We start from the raw sequence: 15,941 nt of genomic DNA, 5'->3' as shown, positions 1-15,941 counted from the left end.
AAGAGGTTAAATAACTTGCCCAAAGTTATATAGCCAGTACAGAGAAGGGCCTGAATGGTTTTAACCACTACTACTTTGCTTTAATTCACTGATATTTCTAACAACTCATGAGGTCTATAGGCAGCATACTGAAACAGGCATACTTTACAGGTGAAAAATGCAAGGTCTATTAACATTAAATGACTTGCTCAGTATCATACTAAATTAACACTAATAGCAATAAGTGAAATAACTTCACAAAACTCAGTCTAACGCTCAGTACTGTAGTACTGACAAATGCTATATACATAACAGTTCTAATTTATATACATATTCTAACACCATGGTCAAAACATATCTTTCTAAACCTAAAGATAAGTTTAGTTGTTAGTCCTCAATTTTTTCCTAACTATAACTGAACAAGGCTGATGCTGATATAATTGCTACATGTGATACAGAAAACTGCTACAAAATTTGGAATTATCTAGTGAACTTTTATGCCTCCATATCAGCGTGGCAACTAACTTAATTGAGGGCAATATGACTGCTTATAAATAACTCAAACAACCAACATTAATATTTAATTAACTTCTATTCTCACTCTGTAAATATTTTAACACTTCCAATGACAACATGCTATAACAGAAAGGACTTCAAAAAAGGCTAGCTATCAACTCTGAAACTAGCTTATATTGTAATCAATATCACATTAAAATAGTACACACCAGAAACAAAAAAAGATCACCTTTTTTTTCCCAACTAACAAAGAATTAAAAGAAAACAAAACAGAAGCTGATTATTCAACCTGGTGACATACTAGTATAATTCCCACATGGAATTTACTAAGAATTCCTTCTCTCAGATTTTATATAAGGTAAAAAGTCAAATCTGGGATAATACATACATACCTTAGAAACACAAAACCTTTGCATAAAAATATAAGCTTCTAATGATCGTTTGAATTATATCATTTTTATTGTTCAAAAAACAAAAATGATAAAATTCAAAAATAAAAAAAATTCAAAAAAAGTTTTTAAAAAGTTTTAATTCTGGATGATAGGAATATAGGTATTTATTGTTTTATCCTTTGTGTTTTTCTGTATTTTAAACAGTTCTAGAAATGTAAATAAAAGTAAAATACAAACATTCAAAAAAAAAAATGAAACTGTGTTTAGTTATCACATGTTGATGTTTACTAAGTTTTCTTGACCCATTCCCTAAAGAAAATACAAAACCAAGAGGCTTTGGTCTAAACTCTCTTGATTTATAATTTTCCACTTTTATTATATTTCTCAAAACTAGAGGATGGACAAAGCAAGAAAACCAGTTCTAAGTAAACTCTGAATAGCTGTTTCATGAAACAGAAGCAGAAACAATAAGCTACTCCCTTCCATCTTTGTTCACTCAACCAACGTTTTTAAAGTGCCTGACTTATGCATGCTCAGCACTCCCTCTTAAGTATTTAATGATCTGTAATAACCACCAGGGAAAGACAGCAACTACAGAACTTCCAACATGTTCAAGGTAGTGACAGAATTCATCCTTGTAAGGTAAATTACAGAAAGTTTCTTTTTTTGTGACATGATAGATCAACATGTAATAACTCAATGGGATCTTCTTATAAAAACTGTTCAAGCCTACGTTAGAAACGGGACAATAAGAAAATCCTCCTGAAATTCTTTTTTCTGTATCTTATTTAATATCAAGACAAATTACCAACATTTCAAATAATAATGGCTAAAAACTTTTGCAAAACACAAGACATAGTTTCCATTTTCCACAAATACATGATAGAATTTACTTCAGATATGATGTAGGATATTTGTTTTTTGACAACTCCCCACATAATTCCCTTCTAAGATATAACAACCATGCTATCATAACCATTAAGACCAGCAACAGCATCAAAATAATAATCGATGAGGGGAGAACAATCTAGGTAGAAAGATCAGCAAGTACAAAGGCTCTGAGGTAAAAGCATGCTGGTATATCTGAGGAACAAGGAGGCCAGTGTCGATGGAGCACAGGGGAAAAGAGTAGAAAATGAAGCAAGATAAGTAGTAGGGTTCGGCAAGGGGAGTCAGATCATGTGAGGCCTCATGGGTCATTTATAAGGAATTTGGCTTTTACTCTTAGTGAGACGGGAAGCCACTGAAGAACTCAAAATGGAAAAGTATAAAATGTAACATATTTGAATAGTATCACTCCGGCTGTTTTACTGAGAAAAGACAAAAAGGAAAGGACAGTGGAAGCAGGAAGACCAGTCAGAAAACTACTGACATAGTCCAGGCAAGAGCTGATGGTGGCATGGACCCATGTGGAGGCAGTGCAGAGAGCAGTAAGTGGATTCTGCATAATCAACAGGATTTGCCAAAGAAGAAGACATAAGGGAGATCAAGAAACTAAAATGAAGCAACTAAAATAGTAGGATGCAAACCAGGTATCCTAGAAGCCAAGTGAAGATATTTCATGAAGAAGAGAGTAATAAACAATCTTAATCAAATAAAGGAGGACTGATGAGAACCTTTGGATTCAGCAACAGTAAAGCTGAAAAACCTGATTAGAATGTGTTCAGGAAAGAATGGGAGAAGAAAAATTTGAGACATTGCATACAGAAAGTGTTTTGCTATAAAGAGAGGGAAAGAAATGAGGCAGTGGCTGGAGAAGGAAGTAGGGACAGAATTTTTTTTTTTTAAGATGGAAGAACATATTAACATATTATAGACTAGTGGGAATGATCTAGAAGAGAGGAAAAAATGATACTGAAGAGAGAAAAATGCTAGAGCAATGAGGAAGAAGTAAACTAGTATATAAGTGGGTGAGTTGGCCTTAGCTAAGAGCAAAGTTCATTCATCTCTTATAGAAGAGAGTACAAGGACACAGATAACAGAGTCTGTAGAAGTTCCCTTCTGATTGCCTAGTGAACTTGGAAGCTACATGTTAGAAGTGCTACAGGTTTGAGAGGGGAGGAGAATGTATCAGCAGTTGTCTAGGAGTGTGGGAGAGTGAAATGACCAGGGAAATATAATGTGATTACTGGGTAGCATTAAGGAATCACTGAGGTCAGAGATCATGAATTTAAAGTGAGGCCAGCATGTATGGTTATCTTTTTTTTCTCTACGTATGTTCAGATGTGTGGATTCAGGCAAAGAGCTGAGTATATACAAGCCTATGATTATCATGATTGACCATGGAGTTTAAGCTGGGCAAGGAGAGTAAGACATCAGGAGGATCAGGGACAGTGAGAAGATAGATTTAAAAGACAGAAGGTCCCAAAGACACACTGAAAAGATATAAGGAACACAGGAAGAAAATACAGGATTCTGGATATAAACATGTCTATTTTTCTAAAGCTGCCATTTATCTATTAATAAACATTGAACAGTTCAAAAATGTACAACTATACCTAGAAAACTGTCAATAAAAATTTTTATCCTCAAAAAAAAAAACCAACAAAAAAAGGGACTGAAGGTCCCAATGGGCTCAAAGAACTGTTGGAGTAACAGTAATTGTGATAAGAAAAGATAAGAGATGGTAGCAGAGAGTGGAAACTGTGAAATTAAGATGATGGAGAGACTTAAGTCTGGATAAAGACATGGTCTAGAAATGAACAGTGAAGTGGGGTAATGGGCAAAATTCATTGGAGAAGAATTCCAGTTTGAAGATACCAGTGTACTGAATGAACTATCCACATGAACGTTGAAATAACCAAGAATTATAACACAAGTAGTACTGGAGTGAATGTCAGTGAACTAAGAACTGAAATCTGTTAGGAGACAATTCTCCATAGGTGTTCCATTCCTGCACACCATGTGAACAGAGGTACTGACTGCCTTTATTGTGGATTATCTTTTCAAGCAAGCTCGTATAGCCAACAGCCCTGGAAAATAGATAGTGTTTCCCTCCAAAGCAAAGGGTAAGTTTATCTATACTTTGCTTGGAAGACATTCTCTTCCTCCAGGACATGGGCAGATATGCTTCGTGTCCGTTATAAAAGATTCCAGTTCACTAAGCTTGGGCTTCCTCTCCTATATCTCAATCTACTGTGTGTGCAGGTCTTACCTGCACCTTATCAAGTCACACTTTAGGAACTGGGACTTGAGTAACCAGTGTAAGCAAATGCTGTCACTTTGACTACTGCTTTGGCTGTCAGAAATAAAGTCCTTTGTTTCTGGCCCCGAAATCTCCCATCTTCTGTCAGCATCCATGAAACTGTGGTAGTTAAACTTGTTAGCTTGCAGGTAGAGTAAAATCTCAGACCACTGAAAGTTTTTGACAAAATCTCCAATGAATAGGGAGTGGGAATGAGAGATTACTGCAACCGGATTGGTAGAAGTAGGTATAGTTTGAGAACATGAGATAAAGTCTGGAGATGTTTTAGAAGATAAAAAGGTCTTGAAAATGTAATGAGAAGCAAAGAGAACACCCTCCAGACTCAATGGCATGAAGAAAGCGAAAGAGAAGACTGCTACTGCTTGCGAGGGTGGCAGGTAGTTTCATCAGGGAAGCCAGATTTAACCTACAGCAAAAAAGGTGAAGATAATATTAACAGAAGAGGTTGAAGATAAGGAGAAATTTGCTGATGACTGACCTTGAGTTCCAGGGCCATTATGAAAGATTTTCAGGAGATAGAAAGGGGTGGGTTTGGGGGTTAGATCTGGATACATATGGTAAAAGACCTATGAGTGTTGGGGTTTTTGTGTGACTTACATGAACAGGAAAAAAGGGCATGAGGAAATTAGCTGCAGTTAGTCTTAATTAGATTAAATGACTCTGTGCTACATCCCTCATCCCTCTTTTATCCACCCAGCATCTACTATGGAACACTTATTTCTTACCAAACAAAACATCATTTTAGAAAATTTAGAACACAGAAGTTTTAAAAAATTGAAATGCCAAAATTGTTGTTTAATACAGTAAGAGGCAAGTGTTAACTTACTTGAATTAGATCTAAAATGCCAAGTTCACTTTCTGAAGAATCCACACAGAAGACAAAATATAATGTTGCATAATGTCTATAAATCAGTTTGTTGTCAGATCCTCCAATTAATCTAAATGACAAAACAAAACAATTGGAATGTTATAGCTATAAAATAAAAAACATTTTCATTAGTTCAAGAAAACTGACAATTTGTTTAAAACCTTCTACAAAAAGAAAGGTAACATTTAATGACACAGCATTCAAGTGAACTAGATGGTTGTTTTCTTCAGAGAAGTCAAGTAAAAGATGCCGATGCTTAATATTAGTTCATTCATTCATTCAATTATTTACTGAGTACTTACTATGTGCCAGGTACTGAAAGTGGGTAAGGAGCAATAAACAAACAAAGAAAATATTATCAGAGTGGAAGGGACTACTTAGAGAATCAAAAGAGGATGATGCCACATTGATGGGTTTGCTACTTCCTATTGGGTGTTAAAAGAGTTGATGTTTAGGCTGAGATCTAATGATAAGGAACGTGCCATGAAAAAATTTAGAGAAGAGCATTTCAGGCAAAGGTAAACTAATAAAAAGGCAATTTCATCAAGAAGGAAATATCTGTGTTCAAGAAAGAAAAAGAAGGCCTGCGATCAATGAAAGATTAGTAAGCAATTAGGTCAGAGAAGTAGGCAGAAATGAGATCATAGGGCATTTTTAAAAGCTTACTAGATTTAACTCCATAGGTCACAGTAAGTTACACAGCTTAACACTGATTATCAACTAGGAAAAAGAAAATGACATTTCTTCTTAAGTTTTGGACATATTTACCATCAAGATCTTCTCCAAAAACACATTTTGTTTTGGAATATAAATGCAAGAAAACTGAGCTAAGAGATACTCAATCCTTTTGCCAAATATTTTTATTTATGTTGACTGGAATTTCAGCATTTTAAAAATAATAATTCAGGGATCATTACAAACACCTTTTATTTTTCTAAATACAGTTTAACTGTTCCATAGTTACGTTTACAACAATTCATTCACCTTCTCAAAAGACCCTTTAACACTAATGAAACATAAAAAAATCAAGGCTAAGTGTAATCAGAGCTAACTGAACATTCAAACAAGACAAAGGAAAATAACACCTATTTCTTTTTTTTTTTTTTTTTTTTGGCTGTGCTGGGCAGCATGCGGGATCTTAGTTCCCGATCAGGGATCAAATCCATGCCCCCGGCCGTGGAAGCATGGAGTCTTAACCACTGGACTGCCAGGGAAGTCCCTATTTGTCACTCAATAAAAGTAATACTAAATTCACAAGTTTTGTAGAAACAACTTCTCTACATACACACTCATTATTTTTTATTACTTTATATCCTCTAATACCAAAAGTGAAAATGATCTTTGACAAGAATTAAAAACTCCTACTATCTAGAAAAGGTATGCAATTTAAAAATATGTACAAGCACTTTAAAGATTCTCTGAGTTGTATTTATAGACTATCGTTGCAACTGTTCCTTAAAAGGGACAAAAGCAGCAATAGCAGACTTTACTTCATCCTGAATCTGCAATTTAGTGATTATCTTAAATTTTTGTTTGGATCTGCTTTAAAAGAAGACCAAATTTTTGAAAACTGTAAGTTTCAAAATGGCAATTAGGGCTTCCCTGGTGGCACAGTGGTTGAGAGTCCGCCTGCTGATGCAGGGACACGGGTTCGTGCCCCGGTCCGGAAAGATCCCACATGCCGCGGAGCGACTAGGCCCGTGAGCCATGGCTGCTGAGCCTGCGTGTCCGGAGCCTGTGCTCCACAACAGGAGAGGCCACAGCAGTGAGAGGCCCGCATACCGCAAAAAAAAAAAAGGCAATTAAAGTTATTAAAAGAAAACAAAATATTAATATGAGTACACGTTTTGTTATAATTTCATCTTTATACTATAGTACAAAACTGATACAAATTCTTGTATAGAATGCAATACACGACATAAAAGCTACAGAATTTTAGAAATCCTTAGTCCAAATATCTTATTTAACATAAGAAGAGAAAACTGAGGTACACAGAATTTAAGTGACCTAACCAAGAAAACCAGCTTATTAGTAACAAAACTAGGACTAAACCAGATGTGTAGCCTCATCTCTGATGCAATATTTGCTTTCTACTTTTTGTAAGGTTGGAAAAGAATAATTACAAACTCAAGTCATACTTCCTAGTTCAAACAGTGCCCTGGTTAGACCAATCAATTTCTTGCACTGTGCTGGGTGATTAATTTCCTGTGAGGTTAGAAGATTAAGGAGCTGAGATAAAGGAAAATGATGGTAATGGCAAACACAACTCAACTACAATTTAAGAGAGATAAGTAAAGTACAATTAAAATACAAAAACAGAAAGCAAGTACATCTGTCTCAACTATTAAATTGGAGGCCTCGAGTTAACAGCAAAATTTACAAATCATAGGTGTGTATTTGCAAATTTAAGAGCAGTATGACATAACCTTTCAAGAAATGCAAGTAAACTTTCTACATGATAAAAAGTAATTTATAGTCAGGTAAGAATGAATTCTGTATTATGAAAACTGTTTTCCATAATATGCATCATACACCTTAAAAATACAGAAAAGTGTAGGTTTCTCAGACTAATCTCTGATTATTCATAATGAGGTTCAGCTAAAGTTTAGTTTTTGAATTGTCACTGAGGAAATATCTTGTTAAGAAATTAAACATATAAACACGGGAAGGAATGTTTATGAAACTATATGAGAACAAATTAGTTTCATGAAACCCATTAATTTAAAACTATTTACAATAGTTGGCAAACTAATCATAAGCAATTTTTATTTACTCATTTTAAAAATAGAAAAGTCTTAGCTGAATTCGAATCTGTCTATCTAGACACACACATATATTTGAAAAGCAGACGTCAGAATTGATCATAATATAAAATAAAGGGTGCTATCTAAATTCTTAGGAAAACAGGTCCATTCACCCTAAGGAGTACTCTGTAGCCATTAAAAAGAATGAGTTTGCTTTAGATGGGTTTATATGCAGAGTTTTTCAAAGTATAAGTGCAAACAAGCAACACGAAAACCAGCATACATGTGTGATCCCGTAAGTAAAAATTTTTAAGGTTATACTTTTATATGTTAGTGCAAAATTAATTTTCTAGAAGGATACACAAGAAACTGGGAAGAAGGACTAAAGCTGGAGGAGGAAGACTTGGTCTACAATTTATACTTCCATGTAATGTTTGAATTTTTGCCATATGAATGTATTACCTTTATATAAAATGCCTTTATAAATTTTTAAAAGAAAAAGATTAAATATCTTCAAAAAATTATTTAAGTTAGATTTATAGTTAACATAAATGGTAGTTAATTCCCCCAATCCAATTAATCAAATTAGGAAATTTTAAGATAAAACGATTAAACAGTATATATTTTATTCATATAGTCAAAGATTAGAAATGTCCATGAAATGCTTACTTACAATCCTCCTTCTAGGAAATTACAAACATTTTCATCTCTCTTAGATACCAAATGGAATGTCTCCCTGATGATTTGCTGTTGTGTATCTTCACTCTGAGAAAGAATAATTCATATATGTTAGGATCTAATTTCTAGGTTTAACAGCATTATAAGAATTAAAAAAATAAAAGGTAGTAGTATCTGTCTGGGAAATTCATCTAAGAGCGCAGTCCTTGGAGAACTAACCTATCATACCTTAAAAGAAACAAAACCCAACATTTTTAAATTAAAAACAAAAAATCAGCACTTTATAGTTTACCACTTCACTAAAACTTATTTCTCAGCTTCAGAAACCAACAAGAAAAATATCAGACACATGAATTATAGACACTAGTAAAAGGGACACTAGATATTAACTAGTCAAAGCCCGTTGTTTTACAAATGAGTAAACTGAAATAAAGAGATGAAGTTATAAATAATTTACGTAGTTAATCTATATTTTAATGGAAGAAAGTACAGAAGTTTGGAGCTTCCAATTAAGTAAGTTTAACTAAATGCAAATTGAAGTAAGAGTCTATCCATCTTACTCATTTTTATATAAGCACTGCCTAAAACCAAGAATTGATTCACTAATATTTATTAAATTCACCAAGCAATTCATATCCCAGTAAAAAAGAGTCAGCTTCTCAAACACTGCAATAGAAAACTGGGCAAAATCATGAATAAGAATTTCACAGGAAAGAAAATATGATGGTCCATAAACAAATAAAAAGATGGTAAACCTCATTAGTAATGAAGTGAAACACAAGTTAAAGTAACAATGAGATAACTCCACATGTATCATATTAGCAAAAATGTAAAATTATGACACTACCAAATGTTGACAAAGATGTGGAGTCAAAGCAACTCATCCTACCAGTGGGAAGGTAAGTGGTATAACCACTTGGGCAAAAAGTTTTACAATCCAGCACTCACTCCTAGGTACAATGATAACCCACGTGAAACCATTGTTTTTGAAGGTCAAAAACAATAGAAAAATTGGCCAACTACGTATATATAATAAATTCTTAACCTGTATACCAAGAAGCACAAAGAAGAATGTTCATAAAAGCACCATAACAACAACAAAAAGCTGAAAACAACCCAAATGTCCACCAACGACATATAAATTATGGTACGCTTTTTTTTAAATTAATTAATTAATTTTTGGCTGCATTGGGTCTTCATTGCTGCATGCAGGCTTTCTCTAGTTGTGGCGAGTGTTGCGGTGCGTGGGCTTCTCGTTGCGGTGGCTTCTCTTGTTGTGGAGCATGGGCTCTAGGCATGCGGGCTTCCGTAGTTGTGGCTCATGGGCTCTAGAGCGCAGGCTCAGTAGTTGTGGTGCACGGGCTTAGTTGCTCCACGATATGTGGGATCTTCCCAGACCAGGGCTCGAACCCATGTCCCCTGCATTAGCAGGCGGATTCTTAACCACCGTGCCAACAGGGAAGTCCCTGTGGTATGCTTATAAAATCGAATCCTATAAGCAGTAAAAATTAAATCAGTATATTATACCCATCAATATGAATGATTCTCAAAAGTTTAATGTGGAAGAAGAGTTACCACAGCTCAAGTTGCCATTAAAAAAATACCATAGACTGATGGTTTAACTAACAGAAATTTATTTTCTCACAATTCTGGAGGCTAAAGGTTCAAGACTGAGGTGCCAGCATAGTTGGGTTCTGGTGAGTGATCTCTTCTTGGCTGGAAGACAACCACCTTCTCACTGTGTCCTTACATGTCCTTATGGGGAAAAACAGCAAGAACAGGTTCTCTAGTATCTCTTCTGGTAAGGGCACTAATCACATCATGAGGTCCCCACCCTCATAATCTCATCTAAACCTAACTATCTCCCAAAGTTCCAATCCCAAACACCATCAAATTGAGGGTTAGGGCTTCAACATGTGGATTTGGGGGGTACACAATTCACTCTACAGCAGGAGAAAAAAGTAAGTACCAGAATGATATGTAATCATTCCATTAATATAAAATTCAAAAACAGGCAAAACTAAATATTACGTAGTGACAGAAATTTGGGGGTGATAAAAATAAAACTATAAAGAAAATCATGGAAATGATTAACAAATTTCAAAGGATTAGTTTCAAAGGAAGAAACAAAACTGTCAGTCACAGATGAAAAGATTTTCCACATAGAAAATCTAACATAATTTACACAGAAGTGTTGTAATTAGTAAAAGGTTTTAATAAGAACACAAAGAAGGACATTATATAAAATTCTACTGCCATTCTAACCTTCTGCAAGTATGAGTTGTAAAATATAATTTTAAAAAAATACCATCAAAAACCATGCAGTGCCTAGGAATAAAGGAAACAACAATAAAAAAAATGCAAGAGAAAAATGTAAAACTTTACTGAAATAATTAAAGAATACTTAGTAAATAAAAAAATGTACAATGCTTATAGATTGAATGATTCAATATTATAAAGATACTCAATCTCCCCAAAATGCTCCAAAGACTTAAGGCAATTCTAATCAAAATCCCAACAAGGGTGTAGGGGGAGAACTTGAAAACTGGATTATGACTCCAAATATGACTCCTTTCATGACTTACATATGAAATCAGAGGACTAGAATAACAAGACACTCTCAAGTGGAATATAAGAGGACCTGCTGACCAGATTAAGAATTATTGTAAAGCCACAGTAATTAAGGCAAGATATTGGTGCAGAAATAGGGAAATTGACTGATGGAACCAGAAACACACCCACATATAAATATAGTTATTTAATTTAAAACAGAATACTCACTGCAGATTAGCAAGGATGGAAGGGCATTTCCATAAATGGTGCCAGGATGAAAATTTTTTTGTTCTAATACAATGAACTTCTAGCTCTCACATACTCAAAAATCAATCCCAGATTGATTAAAAATAAATGTCAATGGTGAAGCTACAAAAATTAAAAAATATAATACAGAAGAATATCTTTATAACATTGTAATAGTGTTGGACTTTCAAATAAGACACAAATAGCGATAACCATAAAGGAAAAGGTTGGCAAATTTGATCACATCAAAACTAAGCACTTTTTTTTAACTTTTTAAATTTATTTATTTATTTTATTTTTGGCTGCGTTGGGTATTTGTTGCCGCGTGTGGATTTTTCTCTGGTTGTGGCAAGTGTGGGCTACTCTTTGTTGCGGTGCATGGGCTTCTCACTGCGGTGGCTTCTCTTGTTGTGGAGCACGGGCTCTAGGCGTGCAGGCTTCAGTTGCTCCACTGCATGTGGGATCTTCCCGGACCAGGGAAGTTCTTGAAGGAAATTAAAAGTGCTACTGCAGTGAGCACACGGATGATAAGAAAGTGAAACAGCCTTATTGCTGATGTGAAGAAAGTTTAGTGGTCTGAATAAAAGGTCAAACCAGCCATAACGTTCCCTTAAACCAAAGCCTAGTCCAGAGCAAGGCACTAACTCTTCAACTCAATCCCCCTGCATTGGCAGGAGGATTCTTAACCACTGTGCCACCAGAGAAGCCCAGTAAGCACTTTTAGTGCTCAAATGACACCAGAAAAAAGAATTAAGAGAGCTACAAACATGACAAACATATCTGCAATACATAAAAACTGACAAAGGAATAGTTGCTAGCATACGTAAAGAACACTTAAATGCCAGTAAGAAAAAGATAAACATCCCAATAGAAAAATGACTTGGCAAAATATAAGACCTGGAATACATCAAACTAAAAAGTTTCTGTATAGCAAAGAGAACCATCAACAAATAGGTAACCTGCTGAATGGAAGAAAATATCTGCAAATTGTATACCTGATAAGAGGTTAATATCCAAAATATATAAAGAACTTATACAACTCAGTAGCAAAAATACAGAAGCACTCCAATTTAAAAAATTAGGACAGAAAATCTAAATAGAGATTTTTCCAAGGAAGACATACAGATGGCCAAAAGGTACATGAAAAGATGCTCACACCACTAATCATCAGGGAAATGCAAATTAAAACCACAATGAAGTATCACTTCACACCTATTAGAATGGTTATTATAAAGATGCTAAAAATAATGAGTATTGGCGAGGAGGTGGACAAAATGGAACCCTTGTGTATGTTGGTGGGAATGTAAATTGGTGCAGCTGCTATGAAAACCAGTATGGACGTTCCTCAAAAAATTAAAAACAGAACTACCACATGACCCAGCAATTCCACTTCCAAGTTTTTATCTGAGGAAAATGAAAATACTAACTTGAAAAGATAAAAACACTCTCATGTTCATTAGGACATTATACACAATAGCCAATATATGGGAACAACCTAAGTGTCCAACGGTGTCCATGGATGGGTAAAGAAAATAAAATGTGATGTATATAAAGGCAAACCTTGGAGATACTGAAGGTTTGGTTCTAGACCACAATAAAGCAAATATAATAAAGGGAGTCACATGAATATTTTGGTTTCCCAGTGAGTATATGTTATGTTTAAGCTATACAGTAGTCTACTAAGTGTGCAACAGCATTATGTCTAAAAAAAATGTACATACCTTAATTTAAAAATACTTTATTGTTAAAAAATGCTAACTATCATCTGAGCTTTCCATGAATCATAATCTTTTTGCTGGTGGAGGGTCTTGCCTCAGTGGCTGCTGACTTCTCAGGACGGTGGCTGCTAAAGGTTGGGGTGACTGTGCCAATTTCTTAGAATATGACCACAGTAAAGTCTGCCTCGTTGATGGACTCTTCCTTTCATAAAGAAGGAATCATGCAATGCTGCTTGATAGCATTTTACCCACAGGAGAACTTCTTTCAAAATTGGAGTCAGTCCTCTCAAACCCTGCAAATACTTTATCAACTAAGTTTATGAATTACTCTAAGTCCTTTGTTGTCATAACAACAATCTTTACAGAATCCTCACCAGGAGTAGATTCTATCTCAAGAAATCACTTCTTTGCTCATCCTTAAGAAGCAACTCCTCATCCACTCAAGTTTTTTATCATGAGACTGCAGCAATTCAGTCACATCTTCAGGCTCTGCTTCTAATTCTAGTTCTCTTGCTATTTCCACCACAGCTACAGTTACTTCCTCCACTGAAGCCTTGAATCCCTCCCCTGCAAGTCATCCATGAAGGCTGGAATCAACTTCTTCCAAACTCCCGTGAATGTTGATATTATGATCTCTTCTCATGAATCATAACGTTCTTACTGGCATCTAGAATGGTGAGTCCTTCCCAGGTTTTCAACCGACTTTGCTCAGATCCATCAGAGGAATCACCATCTATGGCAGCTATAGCCTTACAAAATGTATTTCTTAAAGAAGAAGAGTTGAAAGTCAAAATGACTCCTTGATCTGTGGGCTGCAGAATGGACACTGTATTAGCAAGCATGAAAATAACATGAATCTCACTGTACATCTCCATCACAGCTCTTGGGTAACCAGATGCACTGTCAATGAGCAGTAATATTTTGAAAGGAATCTTTTTTTTTCTGGACTGTAGGTCTTAACAGTGGGCTTAAAATAAATTCAGTAGACCATGTTGTAAATAGATGTGCTGTCATCTGGCTTTGTTGTTCCATTTATAAAACACAAGGAGAGTAGCACAATTTTAGCATAATATTAGCATAATTCTTAAGGGCCCTAGGATTTTTGGAATGGTAAATGAGCACTGGCTTCAACAAAGTCACCAGCTACATTGGCCCCCAACAAAAGTGTCAGCCTATCCTTTGAATCGTTGAAGCCAGGCGCGTCCTAGATGGCATCTTCTTCCAACAGAAGGCTCTTTTGTCTACACTGAAAATCTGTTGTTTAGTACAGTCACCTTCGTTCATTATCTTAGTTAGATCTTCGGGACAACTCAGTGTAGTTTCTACATCAGCATCTGATGCTTCAACTTGCACTTTCATGTTATGGAGATGGCTTCTTTCCTTAAACCTCTGCTAGCTTCAAACTTTTCTTCTGCAGCATCCTCACCTCTCTCAGCCTTCATATAGAGTTGAAGAGTTAGTGCCTTGCTCTGGACTAGGCTTTGGTTTAAGGGAACGTTATGGCTGGTTTGACCTTTTATTCAGACCACTAAACTTTCTTCACATCAGCAATAAGGCTGTTTCACTTTCTTATCATCCGTGTGCTCACTGCAGTAGCACTTTTAATTTCCTTCAAGAACTTTTCCTTTGCATTCACAGCTTGGCTAACCAGTGCAAGAGGCTAAGCTTTCAGCCTACCTTAGCTTTCAACATGCCTTCCTCACTAAGCTTAATCATATCTTGCTTTTGATTTAAAGTGAAAGACATGCAACTCCTCCTTTCACTTGAACTTAGAGACCACTGTCAGATTATTAACTTGTCTAATTTCAATATTGCTGTGTCTCAGGGAACAGGGAGGCCCAAGAAGTGGGAGAGAGGTAGGGGATTGGCTAGTGAGTGGAGCAGTCAGAACACACACATTTGGTTCGCTCTCATGTGTGTGTGGTTCGCGGCATTCCAAAACAATTACAACAGTAACATCAATGATCATTATCACAGATCACTGTCACAAAGATAATAATAATGAAAACTTTTGAAATATTATGAGAATTACCAAAATATGACATAGAGGCACAAGTGAGCAAATGCTGTTAGAAAAAATGGCGTCAATAGACTTGGCTTGAGGCAGGGCTGCCACAAATCTTCAATCTGTAAAAAATACAGTATCTGTAAAGTGCAATAAAGCAAAGTGCAATAAAATGAGGTATGCCTGCAAATTTGTGTTGTTTTTAAGTCACTGAGTTTGTGGTCATTTGTTAGAGCAGCAGTATAAGTGAATACCAGGCCATACTGAAAACAGGGGGGTTAAGAAAATGTCAACAAGCCAGATGTTGAAATCCCTAGTCCTTTTCTTCAATCAGTTTCCAGAATTCCTACAGTTAGGCCTTCGTCAGCCTCCAGGCTAAAGCCTGGAACAAACTTCTCCAGGAACTGTACCTAGATCTAAAGTTAATGACATTGGAGGTTCCAACTTCGGCAGAAACTGTTATCTGTTCACCAAACTCTACTTCCCAAGCACACAATTCAAGAATATTTTCCACTCTCCCTTGAATTTAAGGGAGCCATACAACTCAGTTTTGGACAATGTGATGTGGTAGGCAGTTGCAGTGGTATACCAGAGCTGGCACAATTGAAAACAACAGTGCGTTATCTCTTCCCATTTCTGCATTCAGTCACATGATGTCACTACATCATGCTGGTAGCATGAAACTGACCATAATGGAGTACTTACATCATGTAGCCAATACTACAAAATAGAGTTCTTTCCTCCCAGGTGAGCCAGTTGTTAAAAATACACTGTCCATGTACCTACTGGTCATCTGTATGTCTTCTTTAAATGCAAATCAAAACTATAGTGAAGTACCACCTCACACCAGTCAGAATGGCCATCACTAAAAAGTCTACAAATAACAAATGCTAGAGAGGGTGTGGAGAAAGAGGAACCCTCCTATAGTGTTGGTGCCAATGTATTGATAAGCTGGTGCAGCCACTATGGAGAACAGTACAGAGGTTCCTCAGTAAACTAAAAATAGAATTACCATATGATCCAACAATCCCACTCCT

The 15,941-nt window shown here is 35.8% G+C and overlaps 1 protein-coding gene across 1 annotated transcript in view; it reads right to left on the bottom strand.

Annotated features, from left to right (window-relative positions):
* Positions 1–15,941, bottom strand: part of AP3S1 (adaptor related protein complex 3 subunit sigma 1) — a 70,028-nt gene that overhangs the window by 37,132 nt on the left and 16,955 nt on the right. The window contains 2 exon segments of the mRNA XM_082651330.1: positions 4,919–5,030; positions 8,378–8,469. Coding sequence (XP_082507456.1) covers positions 4,919–5,030; positions 8,378–8,469 — 204 coding nt within the window.

Source organism: Grampus griseus (assembly GCF_964374135.1).
Source record: "Grampus griseus genome assembly, chromosome: 3".
In the NCBI taxonomy this organism is placed as follows: Eukaryota; Metazoa; Chordata; class Mammalia; order Artiodactyla; family Delphinidae; genus Grampus; species Grampus griseus.
This window is presented reverse-complemented; position numbering and strand designations above follow the sequence as displayed.